The sequence below is a fragment of the Mytilus trossulus genome, unplaced genomic scaffold, assembly GCF_036588685.1.
Source record: "Mytilus trossulus isolate FHL-02 unplaced genomic scaffold, PNRI_Mtr1.1.1.hap1 h1tg000215l__unscaffolded, whole genome shotgun sequence".
Classification (NCBI taxonomy): Eukaryota; Metazoa; Mollusca; class Bivalvia; order Mytilida; family Mytilidae; genus Mytilus; species Mytilus trossulus.
This window is the reverse complement of record NW_026963312.1, coordinates 211,626-232,611: the sequence shown is the minus strand read 5'-3', so window position 1 is coordinate 232,611 and position 20,986 is coordinate 211,626. Positions and strand designations below refer to the sequence as shown.

General features: G+C 31.7%; 2 protein-coding genes across 2 annotated transcripts; one reads left to right on the top strand and one right to left on the bottom strand.

Moving 5' to 3' along the window:
* Positions 1-1,270: 1,270 nt before the first annotated feature.
* Positions 1,271-6,796, bottom strand: LOC134701085 (uncharacterized). Its single transcript, XM_063562227.1, has 2 exons — positions 6,422-6,796; positions 1,271-1,394 (listed from the first exon to the last, which is right to left on the bottom strand). The coding sequence occupies exons 1-2, from the start codon at positions 6,598-6,600 to the stop codon at positions 1,271-1,273; spliced, it is 303 nt and encodes a 100-aa protein (XP_063418297.1). The 5' UTR covers positions 6,601-6,796.
* A 4,858-nt stretch (positions 6,797-11,654) lies between these two features.
* On the top strand, positions 11,655-20,255 carry LOC134701100 (uncharacterized). The gene is made up of 6 exons (XM_063562237.1): positions 11,655-11,753; positions 14,404-15,083; positions 15,971-16,088; positions 17,483-17,935; positions 18,962-18,991; positions 20,170-20,255. Exons 1-6 carry the CDS (start codon positions 11,675-11,677, stop codon positions 20,238-20,240), a joined length of 1,431 nt encoding a protein of 476 aa, XP_063418307.1. The 5' UTR covers positions 11,655-11,674; the 3' UTR covers positions 20,241-20,255.
* The last annotated feature ends 731 nt before the right edge of the window (positions 20,256-20,986 follow it).

The following is a 20,986-nucleotide window of genomic DNA, read 5'->3' as shown; positions in this document are numbered from 1 at the left end:
TATTTTTTATTGCAACAAGGATTGTTAAGAAGTTACCTATCCCTCTATCATTTGTCTATATACGTCCCTGCATGGATGAATACCCCATATCCTTCACGGATTTTTTTATGACATGCAAGTATTTGGTAAACAGAAAGTTGATATGGGATGAATCTGATTCTGAATTTGTGTCACATGGTATACTATAGAATGCTGAAATGAAGTCTGAGAATAAATTTCTAGTAGTGATTATCAGAAGTTCCTTAGCAAATGAAACGAAATTCTAATTTTAATTGTTTTACAGTTTGTCATGTCAGGGCCTGTATTTAGTATGCGTTTTGCTCAATTAAAGGCTATACCAAGACCTTTAATTTCTTAACATCTACCTCCTTTGGTAACTTGTGGCTAGTTATTGACAATCATACCACATTTGGAAAGGCTTTTACGGTCACTGTCTTTGAGCCTTTGACCTGTGTTTGTGATATAAAATGCATGCCAGTAACCACAATATCCTAAGACAACATCTTCAGATCTATATACTTACTCTTTAAATGTGTTTTTGTCAACAAACAAACCATGTAGGTCTGCCTGTGCTTGTACATTGTTTAAATTCTCCATACTCTCTGTCAACCTGGGATCAGAGTCACGTAAACCATAATTTGCTATTGCCTGAAGAATGAAGAAAATTACAATTTATCATACAATTGACCTTGTCGAAAGTCAGGAGTCTGTAATTAAGTGGTTGTCGTTTGTTTCTGTATTATATCATAATTGTTTCCTTTGTGTGTTGTTTCTTGCTTTAATTGTTTTACACTTTGTCATACTAGGCTCTTTTGTAGTTAACTATTGCTCATTGTTGAAGGCTTAGATACAGTGAACTTTAGATGCTTACAACTGCATCATTTGGATTCTGGTGAATAGAGCTATAGCTGTCTAATATACCACTATACTTGATCATCTTATTATTTTATGAGGATGAATAAAAAACAATTGGATTAAAATTCAGACCCTGTGTCTAGGGTCTGAAAACAGTCCAATTCTTCTTTCTGTTTTAAAAACCTTTTAAAAAATACTCTGATTTTGTTGAATAAAAACTCACCATCAAAAATTTGAAAGCTGAAATTTCATTGGCTGATATAATAAATACCTGAACAGAGTAAAATGTAGCCTTGTCAGATGAGCAATGTTTGAACACATGACTAACCATATTTAGTTGGGTTAGTTTTCATCATACAATTAAATTTCTAATCAATTTTTGAGCATTCTAAATTATTCAAGATTCAGCTGCTTTCTAGTTTAAACATGATAAAATGGAATTTCTTACAGTTCTAAATTTTTGCACGCTCAACCTGTCTCCATTATCACTAAGATAATCAAACAGCCTATCTTCAAAATTCTGTATTGCCCAGGATTCTCTGCAAAATATAAACATGATAAAGTTTGATTTATTTAGAGTTAGTTTATTTATCTACACACAATTAATGATGTACCTCATGTTGATAAAGTTGATAGATGCTGTTAAAAGAAACTTTTCAATGAGACAAAATACACAATGCATTGCATAAAAAACATAAGTAAAGTTACATGTATATAGGTTACAAAAAATGTTCAGTTTTAATTGTCAATGATAGTTTATACATCATGTCATGCATTTATATATTATATGCAATGAATCTTGTAAAAAGGTGCAAACAAACCTAACTAGATATCATTGAGATGGGAGCCATCTCTGTGGGCCCCGCTGTCAATAACGTGGGGTAAATAAGTTGTATGGATAATCTGATATGAAGCATTATTTGAAGTTATTACATAGTCTCACATGTGATTTTAATCTAAGATTTTAAGTTAAAACTGATAAATATTCTCAACTTACTTTCAAAGTATAATAGTAATATGACTGCATGATGTGAACTCATTGTTGACTACTCTTAGGTGACTTCTGGATATATGGATTGATGTTTGAACAATATGTTTAAAGGTGCTGCCCAATTGATATTTGTCACATATTTTTAGAAGTATGCCTTCAATATATTATGACCCACCAAGTATAAAGTATGAAATATTAACGGTTCTCGAGAGGTAGAGCAGACACAATTTGTTAAGAACAACGAATGGATGGACAGACCGACGGACTGACCTTTGACCTAGGATGCATACATTATGACATATTCTCTGGTGTTGGTTAATATATATGTAAAGTTGAAAATGTTTGTCAGGTATAAGTATGAAATAATAACAGCTGTCCTCTCAAAATATAGTATTGATCAAATTTGTTAGCGATGGACAGACCAACAGACAGACAGACCTTTGACCTAGGAAGTGGTACACATGTACATACATCATGACACACCCTCTGGTGTTGGTTAAAATGGATGTCAAGTATAATATTTGAAATCATAACGGTTCTCAAGATATAGAGCGGACACAATCTTCACAAAAGAACACAGGGTTGTCAACTGAAACCAAAGTTTTTTTGAAGTTGACCTTGGACCTAGGAAGTTGTACATACATCATGACACACCCTCTGGTGGTGGTTAAAATGGATGACAAGTATAAACTTTGAAATCATAACGGTTATCTAGATATGGAGCGGACACGATCTTCACCACAGGACACGGGGTTGTCAACTGAAACCAAAGTTTTTGACCTTGACCTTTGACCTAGGAAGTTGTACATACATCATGACACACCCTTGGGTGTTGGGTAATAATCATGTTAAGTATTAAGTATAAAACCATAACTGTTATCTAGATATGGAGCGGACACGATCTTCACCAAAGAACACAGGATTGTCAACTGAAACCAAAGTTTTTGACCGTGACCTTTGACCTAGGAAGTTGTACATACATCATGACACACCCTCTGGTGTTGGTTAAAATGGATGTCAAGTATAAACTTTGAAATCATAATGGTTCTCAAGATATAGAGCGGACACAATCTTCACCACAGGATACAGGGTTGTCAACAAAAACCAAAGTTTTTTTACCTTGACCTTTGACCTAGGAAGTTGTACATACATCATGACACGCCCTCTGGTGGTGGTTAATATACATGTAAAGTATAAAGTATGAAATCATTATGGTTCTCTTGATATGGAGCGGACACGAAAGTGTGACGGACGGACGGACGGACAGACGGACGGACGGACAGACAGACGGACAGACTGATCACTATAGGGGGCCCCGCCTAAAAGGCGGGGCCCTAATAATCTTGTACCATTGTGCATACAATACACACACAGCTGGAATTTAATCAAAAATCACCATGGCTTGTGTTCAGTGATTTTCTCTGTGATAAGGTGATGACACATATTTATGTTCTCGTCAAAAAGAAGGTTTGGACACCAGTGTTCACACTGAAAAACAAGTTGAAACCCCAAAAAACTTCTGTCAAGAGCTGCAGATGTCCAACTATTAACAGCTGGGTCAAAAATAGACACAATGTTAAAGCTTGATACAGGTCTGAATTTGGATTGTAATTAAATATTTGACATATTAACAGTTTCTGAATAAATGTAGTCAAAGAACTTAAAATTGGTTATATGAATTGAAAATATATTCAACTTGAGATTTTTTGCTGTTGTGCAATACACTGTGCTGTTCAGTGTTGCGCAATACTTAATTAATCTGTTGTCAGACTATTACCCCCTTTTTTTGAATAAACGTTAATTCTTCAATTCATAAAAATCAAAAAGGAGCTTTCAACAATATACATGATATATATACAAACACCTTACCACAATTTCATAAAGCATTTTTGAGTTATTGTTCGAAAACTGAGAGATATGGACCTACCACCAAAACTTAACCTTGTTCGAATTCACTGATCCGTGCAATGAGGTTGAGGTCAAGTGAAAACTGTTTGACAGGCTGCTGAGGACCTTCCAAGGTACGCACATACCAAATATAGTTATCCTATTACTTATAACAAGAGAGAATTTAACATTACTTAAATCTTAACTTTTTTTAAGAGAAGTCACTGAACCATGAAAATGAGGTCAAGGACATTGGTCATGAGACTGACGGAAACCTTGTAAAATGAGGCATCTATATACATAGTATGAAGCATCCAGGTCTTCTACCTTCTAAATTATAAAGCTTTTTAAGAAGTTAGCTTATGCCGCTGCCGCAGCCGTAGCCACAACAAAAGTTGCAGGCTAGACAATAAATCCACATAAATCATAAATGTATACTGTTTTCCTGTGTTGAGTCAAATTAAGCTGCAGGCTCCACTCCTGGTGGTGCCCTTCTGTCACTTCCTGTAAGTTTCAGCTTTGCAACCATACTTCCCCTGGAACCCAAAAACTTTGGTCTAAAACGTATTAAATTAAAAGGGAGCTCATGTCAATAGACAATGATAGAAATAAACAATTCACCAAAGTTTCTTGCAAATTGGTGAAATTGTTTTTGAGTTATTGTCAGAAAACTGTAAAATCCCCCCTTTTTAAATGAATAAAACCCAAAAAACTCTGAAACTGTACATGCTGTAAATCTAAAATTTACAATAATTAAAAGGGAGCTCACGTCAATAGATATTAACAATTCACCAAAGTTTCATGCATATTGGTTAAAGAGCTTTTGAGTTAATGTCTGATATGTTGAAAACAGACAGTTAACAGTAAACCTTAAAACATCACCATGATCACTTAAACATTGTTAAACAGATTTTTATTCCACTTGCACCTGCAATTCAGTGTCTTAAAATGGGATAAAAATGTAAACATCATGCACAAGTTATGTAAATTGAAATAGCTGTGGAACAAAATGTGTGCATGAAAGTTTCAATCTTGCTAGAAATTACCTATCTTTTGACAGTTTTCTTGATGCAAGAACTCTGTAAAAAATATATATTTAATAAATTTTATATATTATCACAATGACAGTTACCATCGTGACACAATTAAATCTTAGTTGTTTAAATGTCTCATTTTGAATTGTACTAGTTTGAGCATAAACAATGCATACATGTTCAGGAGCCTCTGTCCTTTGTAAGTCCTGTAGGAATTTAGATTTTAGTTTATTTATATGTTTTGAAGTTAAGCATGACATCCATTTTCATTGATCTACATTGTTCTCTTAAAAACTGAAAGTTTGAAGGGGGAATCCTCAATGATATTTATTAAAGTGTACATAATTCTTTTACAAAATGCTTTTACACGAACAGACCTGATGATTGATTTGCACAGATTGATCAAATAAAAACATATATTAAGGATTACAAATGTGTCGAGGTTTGTGATTGGATAACAACACAGAGATGTCAGTGTATATTCAGGAAACTGCCGGGGTATATACACTGTTTTTATCCCCAATTGGAACCTCAAAAACGTCATCATAACACCGGTTACTATGTGACGTTGTCAAAAGCTATCAGATTGTCTGAGGCTCACAGAGGGAAATAATGACGTGCTTCAGACAATAATACATTTTTGATACGAAATCACACTATTTACACTTTTAATACTTAAATTTAATGTTAAAAGTGTTTTATAAATTATTACATACACCATGTACACGTTAAAATTATGATCACAGCAAATTAGAAAATCCTTCATGTATGCCGAACATATTAGGGTTTTCACCTTATATGTGTTGTGAACAAAAACCTGCACTGGAAAATGACATGAAGTCAGGGGTAATCCGTAATATATGTGTAATTCAGGTCTCAGAAAGGGTATATACTGTGACAGTCTCGGCTCAGGGAATATAAACTCTAAGCCGGGAATGTCACAGTATATACTCTGTCTGAGACCTGAATAACATATAATATACATGTATATCTTAATGTAGATCTTTACAAAAGTATCCTGTACAGTGTCAATGAATGTACATGAATATCTAAATAAAGATCTTTATCTTAAGTGCTAGCAAAGTTTTCTTCCAAATCATTGCTTTTTTATACATGTTATACAGGTTGAAACCTTTAACATGTTTAAAAGTCTTTATTTAATTGTACATGTAGTAAATACATAAAATCTGTTTTTCACGACTGCATGATTTTTATTTAATTTAACATGTTTAATGCAGCTAAATTTGCAATTTTATTTCACATAACAACAAGATGACAACAAATATAAATGTACAGTTAAACATTGCATGATTTAAGTACATGTAGTGCATTTTTACACAAGTTACAGCAGTAACAGTAGATGTATATTTTTTTGTATGCCTCACCAACATTTTTCCCTATGTACCATGCATGCCATGTATACATTTGTATTAAAAATCGAAAACATACAAAAGCAAAATTCACACGGGCTGTTGTGTACTAAATGTAATTAGCATATGCATGATATGCATGCTTAGCGAAACCAACAACAATTATAAAGAAGTAATTTTCCAACTTTTCCAACCAGACTATTTCATCAAATGCACAAAATAGTATGAGTACTAATACAACAAGTGCATGAAGTACTGTGTATCAATAAATAGGCATGACTTACTTTTCCTCTTTTGCTGGAAACTGTGTATGGTAGGTGCTTGGATTGTTGGTACCAGTGTTGTACCAGTGTCTATTTATTACAGAGTTACAACAGCCAACAAGTGTATAACCATTCTTAGAATATCGTCCAAAGTTTTCAAGCTTAATTATTTTCTTTACAAAGGTTACATGTCGATGCATAGTATTAAATTAGTAGTAGATTTTCGTCCAATGTTGCAAGCCAGTAGAAATGTTTTACGTTGAATCTGATTAAATCTGTCTTTTACATAAACAAAGTCAAGGTTTTTCTGCAAGCACCTGTACAAACTAACATATAAGCAAGTTTTTCCACATGTAAATTAATTTTAGAGAAAAATGTCTTCTGTTAATATTTCAACAGGAAGTTGACTGGCTTTCTTGCAGTCTAGAAGTTGCAATCATATAGGAAATTTTGTTAGATGACAAGGGAAACTACTCATCTTTTTGGAGGTGTGTACAAATACGGCATTTTAATTGGTTGATAAGTATATGTCAACAAATACACGTGGAACCAAGTCAACCAAAACCTTTATATTATATATGTATATCGTATATGTATAATTCCCCTCAAACGATAACTAAAAATATATAAAAGGACAAATATAATTAAAATTGAATCATTTTTATGAAAAACTAGTATTTAAAATGATAAAACTAAAAGGATAAGTAACAGCAAACTCACTATTTAAAATTTAAAAACATGTAAAAATTAAATACAGAAGAAAAATATCTAACCGTTGCTCAAAACTTGAATTCAGAAAACTGATAACAAAATTAAGATTAAGTGACCAAGAGATACATGTATATATGTCTCTAAGTGACCATAATTTATTAATAAGATAAGATAAGATAACTTTATTAGCACTAACACATTGACAATAAATGGTTATGGCAACAAATTAAAGACTAACTACAATAACATATATACAATGAAGGAGTGACAGTGGATAATTATGAGAGAAATATATAAAAAAAAAAAAAAGAGAAGCATATGCATTATTACAGAAATCAAGTACCTTTTAATAATGAGTTTCTCACCAACAAGCATTCAAATAGTTGACAACAATTTTTAATATTGTTTGGGAATTACTATTTAGAATTGATATAAGCAAGTTATATGATAAGGAAGGAAATTTGTTGTTCAATAGAACATTATTTATTTTTTTAATAAGGTTATCTCTCACATATTTATAGGAGGAACATTTTAAAAGAAAGTGAAGTTCATCTTCGATGTATCCATTATTGCAGCAAAGACATACCCTACTCTGCTTTGGTATTTTTAGATATCGCCCTCTTTCAATAGATAAAGTATGAGCACTTAACCTCAATTTACATAATGTTGATCTATCACTTTTGGATTTGCATTGATCAACATGTGTGCTCACCGAGGTCATGGCATAATAATCAGCTCGTTAATTTCGGCTATTATCAGGCAGAAGCAGAAAAAGTCATTGTCATTTCGGGGACTTTAATAGCTGACTACGCGGTATGGGCTTTGCTCATAGTTGAAGGCCCTACGGTGGCATATAGTTGTAAATTTCTGTGTCATTTTGGTCTCTTGTGGAGAGTTGTTTCATTGGCAATCATACCACATCTTCTTTTTTATATTTATTATAACCGACCATAACAGATCATTATGACGGCTTACATCAACACCCGGACTACTATACACATCCAAGCAAATATTTTATTTTGATTGTTTGTTACTTTAAACTTATCTAAATTATCGAAGTCCTTATTTTAAGAACAAGAGAAAATTCTAGACTCAAAGTATAGTTTAAAAAAGAAGAATTAACAAAAAGCTAAACTAATTAGCTGTCTCAGTCTCCCTTAAAATTGAATAAGAAAACGGAGGTATTTTCTCAAAGTTGCAACGTTTCAAATTAAAGTAAATCGAAAACACAATAGCTTCCAAAAGACTAATATTTTATCAATGAAATTGCTTAAAAATAAGTATACTTTGTTTAAGATTCTAGGAAATATCTTTGTAGTTTGAAAATGAATGATAAAGTTCGACCAGGAGCTGTCTCCATTAAATAGCTTGGACAAGAATACGTACCTCGTTCACTCTAATTTTTCGATTTTGATTGCCAAAATTGAGAATGGAAATGGGGAACATGTCAAAGAGACAACAACCAGACCAAAGAGCAAACAACAGCCGAAGTCCACCGTTATTAAAGTCTTTTGATTGTATTTCTAAAAAATTTACACCTGGATTGGTTGATGAAAATATTTTATTTGAATATTTTCTTTCCATCTTGATAATTGTTTTTTTTTTTTTTTTGAGAATTTCGTATGTTCAAGTTTACTTGGCATTTATTATAGCAGAAACATTGTGCTTTCTTTTCTTGTCTGAAAAAATAAACTGGTTTAATTAAGGGTGGTTTTTTTTTAACTTGGGGTTATAAATTACAGTGCATCATGTGCATATGTTGGTGGTCATTTTGCAGTTAGTACCATATTGTTGTCTCGCCTGTGACAAAAGTCGTAGAATCCGAGACATATCAATATGGAGTAAATTCCAGTGGCTGTACGGGGCGCCGAATGGGACTCTTGTGGTTTTGTACTCAAAATTCAATTGTGTACGGACAAAAGTGACTTTTGTTCAACATAAATGAGTTCAGTTTAACAAAATTTGTATCATACTACAAATTTAAAATTTTGTCATACAAAATTATCTATCAGCGGACAAAAGTCACTTTTGTCATGACAAAATTCATTTTTGTTACACAGACTTGACTTTTGTTACCTAATTTGAAAATTGGACGACAAAAGTGAATTTTGTATTCAAATTAGTTTAGTTTGGTTTCTGTGAACTAATTTGCATACGAAATCGATTTTTGTTACACAAAATTGACAAAATAGACAAAATAGACTTTTGTGAGACAAAATTGACCAATGTGATCAACAAAATTGACAAAATTGACTTTTGTGAGACTAAATTGACCAATGTGAGACAAAATTGACTTTTGTCTCAACAAAATTGACAAAATTGAATTTTGTCTCAACAAAATTGATTTTTGTCTCACGAAAGTCAATTTTGTCGTCACAAAAATGAATTTTGTCGTCACAAAATTGACTTTTGTCTCAACAAAATTGACAAAATTGACTTTTGTCTCAACAAAATTAACAAAATTGACTTTTGTCTCAACAAAATTAACAAAATTGATTTTTGTCTCAACAAAATTGACAAAATTGACTTTTTCTCAACAAAATTAACAAAATTGACTATTGTCTCAACAGAATTGACAAAATTGAATTTTGTCTCACAAAATTGAGTTTTGTCTCACAAAATTCAATTTTGTCTCACAAAAGTCAATTTTGTCTCACAAAAGTTAATTTTGTCTCACAAAAGTTAATTTTGTCTCACAAAAGTCAATTTTCATATAATGCTAAATAAATTGAGAATGGAAATGGGGAATGTGTCGAAGAGACAACAACCCGACCAAATAAAAAAACAACAAGAGAAGGTCACCAACAGGTCTTCAATGTAGTGAGAAATTCCCGCACCCGGAGGCGTCCTTCAGCTGGCCCCTAAACAAATATATACTAGTTCAGTGATAATGAACGCCATACTAATTTCCAAATTGTACACAAGAAACTAAAATTAAAATAATACAATACTTACAAAGGCCAGAGGCTCCTGACTTGGGACAGGCGCAAAAATGCGGCGGGGTTAAACATGTTTATGAGATCTCAACCCTCGTTAGAACAGGGTCACGTTTTCAAGCCCTGCTGGCCGTAAGCACAGTGTTTTTGTTTTGTTTAAAAAGAGTGATGTAGAACAGCATCTATTTTATAGGGTCTTGAACAGGGTACACGTTTTCTGAGCTTGTCAAGAACAGGGTACACGTTTTCTAAGCTTGTCTAGAACAGGGTATGTTTTTCAATATTTTCCGGTTAGAACTATGATTTGGCAAGTGTTATCGGCACAGTTTTACCCGAAAGGATAGTCAGTAACCATGGTAACCCCCTCCCCCTCCCCGGGGTAAAAATCCTTCACAGATAACAAAATTTGAATCTAGCAATGTCTAGTACTAATTACGGATAAATTCTTTTTTGCGTTCGATTTAAATTTGTTTTTTGTAGACTATGTAAATAATTTTCAAATTGTGTCACGGCGGTCAAAATGTCTTGATATGCAAGGTTCCGTTGTTCTAATATGCAGTCGTTGTTTAACTGATTTTACGTACTTGGCACAACTTTTTGGAATTTTGGGTCCTCAATGCTCTTCAACTTTGTATTTGTTTGGCTTTCAAACTATTTTGATCTGAGCGTCACTGATGAGTCTTATGTAGACGAAACGCGCGTCTGGCGTATAAAATTATAATTTTCTTTATTGAAAAGCACTTTACGCCCATATGGACCAATGGCTTAAAACATTATACATAATATACAGTTTACATAAAACAATGAAAATAAACAATGGAGACACTTTGAACTATAATTTGTCTTTTTTTTTTAAATCAATATATAAGAGATTCAAATTATATCAAGGACTCCATGCCCTCAGTCTTAGTGACTTTTTTTAAAAAGGAGCCTAATTTGCAAGTGTCCTGTTTTGTTTCAGGATTGAGGATATGTTTTAATTTATCTATATCATTTAAGTTATTATATTTATTTTCATTTAAAAATTCTTTTCTTAATTGTTCATTTATTTTACATTTAAAAAAGAAATGAAACTCATCATCTAGTACATCACAATGTGTACATAGTCTTCAATCTCTGGGAATTTTCCTGTATCTTCCAGTTTCTATTAATAAGCAGTGGTCACTTATTCGAAATTTAGAAATTAGTTGTCTATATTCAAAGTTTTGAGAAAGTAGGTATGGTTCAAAGTTATAGCTTTTCTTTATTTTTTTAAAAAGTTGGAGTTTGCTATTCTCTTGTAAATTTAATATTTTATCATTATATAAATTTTCATAGGAGTTTTCTAGATTTTGTTTGTATATTAGCCTATTATTTTTATCTTTATTTTGGTTAACAATTTCTAAATCATATTGACTAATCCTGGTACTTTTGATAACTATTTATTGTGGTATTCTAAAAATTCTAAAAATTTCAAAAGCTAATTCATATATATATATATATATATATGTCATAAATATATATGTAAATATCTGTCTCATATTATAAATATTTACATGTACCTTAATTATGTTAAAAAGACGTGCCGTACATTGTTATCAAATGCAAATAGGTCAAATACATTTTTAGAAAATACGCGGAATTTTATATGCCGCGTTTCTCGAGTGTATACAACTTGCGTTTAAATCAATTGAAGTTTGAAGGGATTAAAATACTAGGAAGGCATGGTAAGCATGTAAGCTCAAAGTAAAGTCAGTTTTGATTTAACATCAAATTAAAAACACATTAAGGAAGTTGCTTAAATCTTGCGACGTTTACCATGTTAACCAAATAGCAAAGCATGATTAATTTGTGTCTATGTGACAAAATGTGTGAGACCTAGTTCAAATATTATGACGTCTGGCAAGGCTGTTTTATTTTTCTCTGGGACAGTAATCAATTGTGATATGCTTTCTTAGTTGACCCCCTCTTACAAGTGTAACTATCTAAATATAATCACATGTTTAGTAGATGCAAGCAAACATCAGTCAATCAGATTTATTCGACAAATTTATTTATAGTTTTACTTTCATATTGAAAAGGCGCTATACATATCTATATCATTTTTGTCAGAAAATTAATAAACAGGATCGAATTGTTATTTTTAGGAAAGGTGACGGATATTGATAGTTAAACAGACGTTTTCCCATGTTCAGAACTAGTTAATCGCAGGGTGCGTCGATGGTGAAAGTTCTACATGTTCTAGTCCTAAATATTAAATATGACTTCGCATTCTTATTCAATTTTTAACGTTTTTATACAGATATTTTCATTTTTTATTGTTTTTGAATGCGGGTTCATTGATAGTATTATTTTATTTTTTTTATCAGAACAGTAAATAGAAATATTAAATAATGCCCCCGAGGCCATATGTTATGATCTGTTATAGGACTAGTGAAAGTTCTATTTTCGTTCATACATTTGCATGAAATTATTAAGGCTTAACATTTCCGAAAATTGAAAATGACGATAAGCATGCATAATGGGACCAACCCAAATTTCAATATATATATATATAAGAGAGGGGCGAAAAATACCTGAGGACAGTCATTCAAACTCATAGATAGAAATGAAAAAATGACATGGCTAAAAAAAGAAAAAGGCAAAGACAAATAATAAATAGCACACAAGACACAAAATAGAACAATAAAGACTGTAGCATATATCTATGCAAGTCAAATGTGTATAGAAAAAAAACAGTTAGAAATAAAATAACGTATCTTCATTCCAGTCCTTTTTAAATCCTGATGATATCTTTTATTTTTGCTACAGCAATTGAAATTAATCTTTTCACCCCCCTCATTCCCCCTCCCAAACCCCCTTAAAACACACACACATTTTTCATCGATTATTACCCATTTTTATAAAGCAATAAATATAATCATGATTTTTTTTTTACAATTAAACTTGTGTACATACTTTTACTAATGATGAAGTGGGCCAATCTGAATAAATGAATGTAAAAGCCATAGGTTGGTGTTAACAAAAAAATATATAAAATGTCGTTGCTTTTTCGTGTCAAATTGACCATGCTGTCAATTTTGTCAATTTCGGATTTTTCTTTCTTTTCATTTTTTAGAACAAAAACATATGATTTCATCTTTTTTGTTTTAAATGTCAGATTGAAAAAATACTTGACTGAGAATTTTCAGAAGAAAAATTGATAAAGCATGACCGGCATGTACATTATCTTTGGTAAAATGATTTCTTTGTACCCATACCTATTTCTGGCTGCTGACTTATAAAGGATTATTTTAATATGGAATTTGAAAATTTATTACTAAAAAAAACCAACTTTAGTGTAAATTTTTTCATAGAGTATAGTTTGATAATATTTTCAAAAAAAAATTATTGATTATTTCCACTTGCTCCACATCCCAAACGAGATTTCAAATAGTTTTGAAGAAGAATACACCATTCAAACCATTTATATACACTGACATCCCTTTTATGAAGTAATTGCCAGGATAATTATGCCGACCTCAATGCTCATAGGCGCGTATATTGACTGAGGACGAAGTCCGATGTTTATATATTTCTTTATGTCGATATATCAATGTATACTACTATTGTAAAATTCAGCATTATTTTCAGAGCAGCAATTCATTTGATTGATTTTTACGATTGTGTCAGATATTCTAAAAATATACGTTCACTATCTTCCTTCTTTCTGCTGTTTTCAGGCAACTTTTGCACATTAAGTTGAACATGTGACTCTTCATTTCTAACATGTCAAATTACTAGTAGTTTAAATATTTACACAGTATATTTTAACAAAGTGAAAAGGGACTGCTATGAGTTATAATAACTTGTCCCTCAATCCACTACACATAAATATATGTTTAAGCACAAATATTACCTAATCGGACATTTCGCTGTAGATTTGTGTTGACTTGAAATATGACCATTGGTATTTCCTTTTTCAGAAAAAATTCCTGTTTATATAAGATATTGAACTATTCCAAACACAACTTTGTTTCCCATTTTCGCATTTGTAATACACATTGATGTTTATGACATGAAAATCTTATTTTAGAAAGAATCACAACTATAATAAACAAAAGAAGACAAAAGGCTTAGAGGTAAAAAAATTAATAGCAAGAATAATTTTTGTAAAAGGCGATCGTTTTCTTGTCTCATCTTATGGCTAAAGTATTTCATGAATTGTAAAGTTTCCTTCAATATGTTACTATGAAGTCTTTATTGAGACTTATCATAAAAAACATATTAGCACAAAGGCTATATTTTTTATCATGGGGATACAGATACAAAACTCCAAACATATTTATATATAAATGAAATAAAATTACTGGTTTTACATATATTCATCTTTTGCAGCGACAATGAGTACAGTAAAGGAAAAGCAGTTCTTAAAACTGTTGATATTTTCAGAACAAATTTCTTGGAAGGTTGTCCGGTCATTTATAAAATCAAACATACTCATCAACTTCGATAACTCATTTGTAAAGTTTCTTGATTTCCACAAGCATTCTATTTACCATCTTTGGAGAAATTCTGTAGCATGTTGTGAATGTGAGCACTCTGCATTTGTGCGAAAGACTGACAGATGTTTAAAAGAAGAAGAAATAAAGGAACTTTTCAAAGTAGGACAAAATATGACACCAGAACATTTCATTGTCATTGGAAATACTGTAAAACAAAATTGCATTTGCGACGTTAGAATTAACGACCGATGTTCATTGGATAAACTTGACATCATGCTAGCATATACACTGATAAAAAACTGTGGAAGCTTACGTCCTGCTGAGGACACGTGGTTGAGAACAATCAATGATATAGTATACAGACTGAACCACGAAGAAAGCTTATCATCTGTTGACCAAGAAACCCTAGATAGGTGGTGGACAATGCTAGAAGGATCCGTTCTAGGTTTAGCTAGTAAAGTTCAACCTACTTGCTTTGAAGAATCAGTCAATACGAGTATTGATTTATTGAAGATATCTAATTTTGACGTCAAGTGTGTAAAAGATATGGTCGACAAGATAAAAGATGAAAAGGTAAATTTAATCTCTTCTTCCGCCATACTGGTGACATTTTTGCGCCTGTCCCAACTTCAGGAGCCTCTGGCCTTTGTTAGTCTTAAATTATTTTAATTTTAGTTTCTTGTGTACAATTTGGAAGTTAGTATGGCTTTCATTATCACAGAACTACTTTATATTTGTTAAGGGGCCAGCTGAAGGACCCCTCCGTGTGCGGGAATTTCTCGCTACATTGAAGACCTGTTGGTGACCTTCTTCTGTTGTTTTGTCTATGGTCGGGTTGTTGTCTCTTTAACATATCCCCATTTCCATTCTCAATTTTAAAATTGTTGAAAATCGCAAATTCATGATATTTAGAAATATATGACTGACTAGAACGTGTGTCTTTCCATGTTGTGATTTTATACTATTGCTTCAGATAAGGGAGAAGGTTTGGTACCATTAAAACATTTAATCCTGCTGCAATTGTTTACACCTGTCCTAAATCAGGAATCTGATGTTCAGTGGTTGTCGTCTGTTTATGTGGTTCAAAAGTGTTTATCGTTTCTTTTTTTTATTTATAGATTAGACCGTTGGTTTTCCCGTTTTAAATGGTTTAACGCTAGTGATTTTTTGGGCCCTTTATAGCTTGCTGTCCGGTGTGAGCCAAGGCTCCATGTTGAAGGCCGTACCTTGACCTATAATGGTTTACTTTTATAAATTGTTACTTGTCTCGTTGGCACTCATATTGAACTCTTCCTATATCTGTGTAGAAATACTTATTTCAGTGGTACCCGAGACAATACTTATACACAAACATTCAATAATTCCACCAGATATAAATATATATAAAGTAATTAAATTCATTTGTAAAAAAAGTTTGCTTCAATAAATATGTGTTTTCAAATAAGTCTCTATTTATGCAGTGTCTTAGTATAAGGAAACAGCTCGGCAGGATAGGTACTGACATATTCACAAACAATAGTCCACATCAGGTTGGTGCTGTGAAAGAAGAAATGAACGAAGACTTGCAGCAAGATAAAGGTACATGTAGAAGCTAAGTCGTGGTAGAAATTGTTTTAACAGAATACCGAATTCGTTAAAATCATTGTATGATGTGTCAAATCAATATTTAGCTCCGATATCTCATATTTAAAAACATAAACGGTACCAATGTTTTCTGCACCAGATGCGCCTCTCGACAATACATGTCTCTTCAGTGATGCTCGTGGCCAAAATATGTAAAATCCAAAGCTTATATAAAAGACGAAGAGCTATAATCCAAAAGTTCCAAAAAGTATAGGCAAATCCGTGAAAGGAATCAGAGCTTTGCATGAGGGAGATACATTCCTTACTTTATAATAATTTTTATCATTTTGAAACAGCAAATTTAATAACACAAAAAAATCAATTTTTTCATGTCAGTACCGGAGTACTGGCTACTGGGCTGGTGATACCATCGGGGACTGACAGTCCACCAGCAGAGGCATCAACATAAAACATACTTTAACGTTTAAGGCATGCAGATAAATACTGATAAACAAAAATCTTTGCAGTTATATAAATCAAGGCGATAGTGGTTTGCCGTTGTTCATATTTCGTAAATCGATTTGAAAGAGACACATTAAGCATATGAATCAAATTTTCTAGAACTAAACTTTTTTCTTAACCTGATTTTTGGGTTTATAATACTGTTAAAACATGGTGAAGAAAAAGCATATGATGGTACACTTCATTTTTTGCTACTGCCATCTGAAAGTATCCCTTTCTGATGATTTTCCAATATTTTTCATTAATGTTTAGCCATTTTTTTGGAAATTATCACGTAAAAAATCCATATATTATACTTAAAAGGATGTATATGAATTAAACAGAATAAATAAATTCCAAAAAATTTGTATTGCAATGTAAATTCAAGAGATATCTTTGTCCATGAATGAGAGATTGTATACGAGAGCCCTTGGTTTAAAAAAAAATTAAATACTATTTGTTTCTAAAAAAATTAAATACTATTTGTTTCTAAAAAAATTACTTTATTTTTCTTTCTATATAAGCACCCCGTTATTCTCTATCTTTCAGTGTGTGACCAGATTTGTTTTCTCTAAATCGATTAATTGGTCTAAAGATCTTTGAACAACCGTTCTATACTACTATTGATTGTTTTATTCTCTGAGTCATTTTTTCTCTATTCTTTATATTTTTGCCCTTAATTCTACATTACGTTAATTCCCATCCAAATCCTCATGATTTATGGACTGGCACATCATGGGACTTGGTATCATTGTAGAATTTACAATGATTAATTTCAATGATCGAAATTACATTTTACACATGTGTTTTTGTATATTATATGTTAAACGATATATTTTGAATGATAATTGGTAACGTTATGAATAATTGTAACATTAAGATAAGCAAACACACATTCTATTTTTTAGACATAAAATCTGAAAGACAAACGATCAAAACAGAATGCACTTCATCGTTAACTGATGGTAGCTGTTTAAACGAATGTCCATTGTGTCATAACACTGTTTGCTGCAACATGTGTGAAGAGAATCTCGAAAAGATTAAAAACATGGAAAAGCAGCATGAAAAAAATTGTGAACTAATTCAAGCTCTCAAAAGACAGGAAGAAACAAGTCGTCAGAAGATTGCAGAATTGGAACAGAAATGTGAAGCAACTAATGAAAAACTGAAAACCCTAGAAAAACAGAGTGGTGTGGAAAAAAAACAGGAAGAGAAAAGTCGTCAAAAGATCAAAGATTTGGAAAATAAATGTGAAGCAAATAAAAACAAAATCGTGAACCTAGAAAAACAGAACGATATGGAAAAAGAAAAGATTCGAACCATGGCAAACTATAGAAAGCTAAAGAGGAGTGTCATTAGAAGTAATGTTTCACTATATATAAAATGTTGATGTTTTTCTTAGTTAATTTGTTATAACATGTATAAATCGTAACACGGAATTGGTACTGAAACTGATCTTCTTTTATGTTTGATGAAATAGTGATGCGTTTCTAGCTCATAAAAAATAAAAATATCAAAAATACTGAACTCGCAGAAGTCAAGCAGAAAGTCAATGATCAAATGGCAAAATCAAAATACATCAAACGAATTAATTTACTTTCATATTCCTTACTTGCTACAGGCATTTCCTTATGTAGAAAATGACGTATTAAAACTGGTTTTATGGGTACTTAACCTCTTACGTGTATAATTTTTTTATAGGATAAAACATATTTGCAACGGATTCATTCTAAAATATAGATGATACCAAGTGAACATGTTAGGACTACCAAAATGGCGAACGAAAAAAGACACGAAAAAACTAACAACAGTTCTCGAAAAAACAAACAGTTACCAAAGATGAAATCTGTGGAATGTTTCTGTAAACACTTTTTTTTTTAACAAAGAACAAACAGTTCCTTCTCTATACGTGACAACCTTTGTATTATTCAAGTTAAATCACGACTTGAAATCGCAATCCTTAATAAAAAAAATAACCAACATCGAATCAGTAGATGTTTTCCGTCATTTTGTCCCCAGATTTTAACAAATTCATAAACTTTAAATAATTAAGTGCATGTACATTTTCTTCACAAGACTGGCCATGGAAAAGTTACACCAACACAATTACCTTTCAGAACAAATGAAAAACAAGACGTTTATAGATGTAGGAAGATGTGGTGTGAGTGCCAATGAGACAACTCTCCATCCAAATAACAATTTAAAAAGTAAACCATTATAGGTTAAAGTACGGCCTTCAACAACAACAATTAAAACATTGAAAAAGAACATACACACGAACTTCACCAAAGAAAGTACACTTTTCTTTAGTAAATGGTCAATGAACATGATATCGAACTTGCTATTGTTAAGATGTATGACATGTGACTTTTTCATATTAATTTCAGAATGTTTTGACCGATTTGATGAAGCACGAAGTGAGTAAAATGGCAATGTCAGAAATCAAAACATACACGAAAATATTTGTAAAGAAAAGCATGTTTTCGCGGTCTTTGATCTTAAGATTTCAACTTATTAGTATATTTTGCAAATTAAGCATACTTGTATTCTTAAAGTGATTCGCGATAAATATGACGGTTGATTCATGAAAAGGGAGTGGTTAAGGACGCTCAACCAGCAAACACACCCGGTCTAGGTCCATATTTAGTTTACGCATTTTTTTTTTATCTTTTTGTCGCTTGATGAGTATATTCCAAAAAATGTTAGCAGAATAACTTACAGTTTAATCAAATACTGAAGATCACACTCAATTTTCAGCTTAGTGTTACAAGTTCAGGTATACATTTTTATTCTAGAATAAACTATAAGTTGATATATAAATAGGAAATTTATACAACTATGATGACTATTATTTGCTGCTCCAATATATTAGATATATCGAAAGTGGCATGTGTTTCAAATCAATGAAATATCTTACTTTCAGTCGTTTTTAAAGGCGTATAGGTCTTATCTGTTTCTGTATCCTTGATTGATTGATTTATACTCATCGGATCTGACGACAAAGATTTTTCAATACATTTATAGTGAAATAAAACGATTTTAGAAGATAATAAAAAAATATTTGAATCTTACAAAACATTCCGGATAGAATCGAAGCACAAAAAGAATCCAATAGTATCTCGCTAAGCTTTCGTTTGAATATATTAAACGATAAAAGGAATATAAATAAAGCATTTTTAAATTCAGTTTAACTAATAATTCGTTTCTTTGTATGTTACATTGTCGGTTTGATTTTGGTTGTATCTCAGTGTTCTATTGTTTCGTTGTTATCGTCTTAGAGTTTATGTGTTTCCCTCGGTTTTTTTTTTTGTAACCCGTTTTTTTTTCTCTCTCAATTGATTTATGACTTTGAAGCCGTTATACTATTGTGGCCTTATTAACTTATATATTAAAAAAATGAAATTACTTGTATTTTGCAGCTAACTGTTCAGTGTGTTTGGTATCAACAACTATATGTACTTCATAATATCGATAATCATGGAAATGTATTTAAATTTGTTTTTTTATTTCATTAATTCATATACATGTAATGGTTAATGTAAAAAAAAAAAAGAAGAAAAACGATCAAAGTTTATGAAACCAATCAATTTTACAGGGGAATATGACACAATGGAAGAGCAAGAAGAACATGCAATTGAAGGTATATTTTATCGTATTGAAGAATAAACAGGGAACTTTATTTCTTTCGTGATTTAGTGCCATTATTAAAAATTAATTGAATATGATGTACATGACCTTTGAAAATTTAAGACAATTCCAACACGAGTACACCAACCACACATGTTTAAATACTATAAACGGAAATTAAGTTTTCAAGAAACGCGATAAACACATGTAAATATTTATTTTGATATTCATTTGCATATATTCTTCAAAAAGAAATTAAACAACGTTAGCGCATTAATCTTGTCAAATATTGTTACCTGTAGAAAACTTGTACCTTGTACCTGTAGAAAACTTATTTCAAACGGGATAGCACATCCTCATTTTTACGGAAATGTTGTTAACCGTGCCCGGAAATTTAGAAATGATCCATATAAACTTGTTGCTCCTTTAAATAAACTTATTCTTAAAGGTTACCTATTCAACACTGTGATAAGATCATTGAATATTGTTTTTATTGGTATAAATATTGACTTTGTTATAAGTAGATTAAAAGCTAATTAAATATTACTAGTATGTTATATACATATACATTTTCATGGATCTACAATCTGTCGATACCTGTAAATGGGCATTGCACAAGGTCATGTTTTTCTCTGGCTGTTTATGACGTCTTTACACTTAATCCATTGTATAATGGATGTGTACGGATTGGTTGCTTAGTCTTAGAGGCATGATTTTTTGTTATTAGTTGTTAATGGCTTTGAACTAGCTGTCAGATAACTGCGAGTACTCTCAGATCTGTTCAT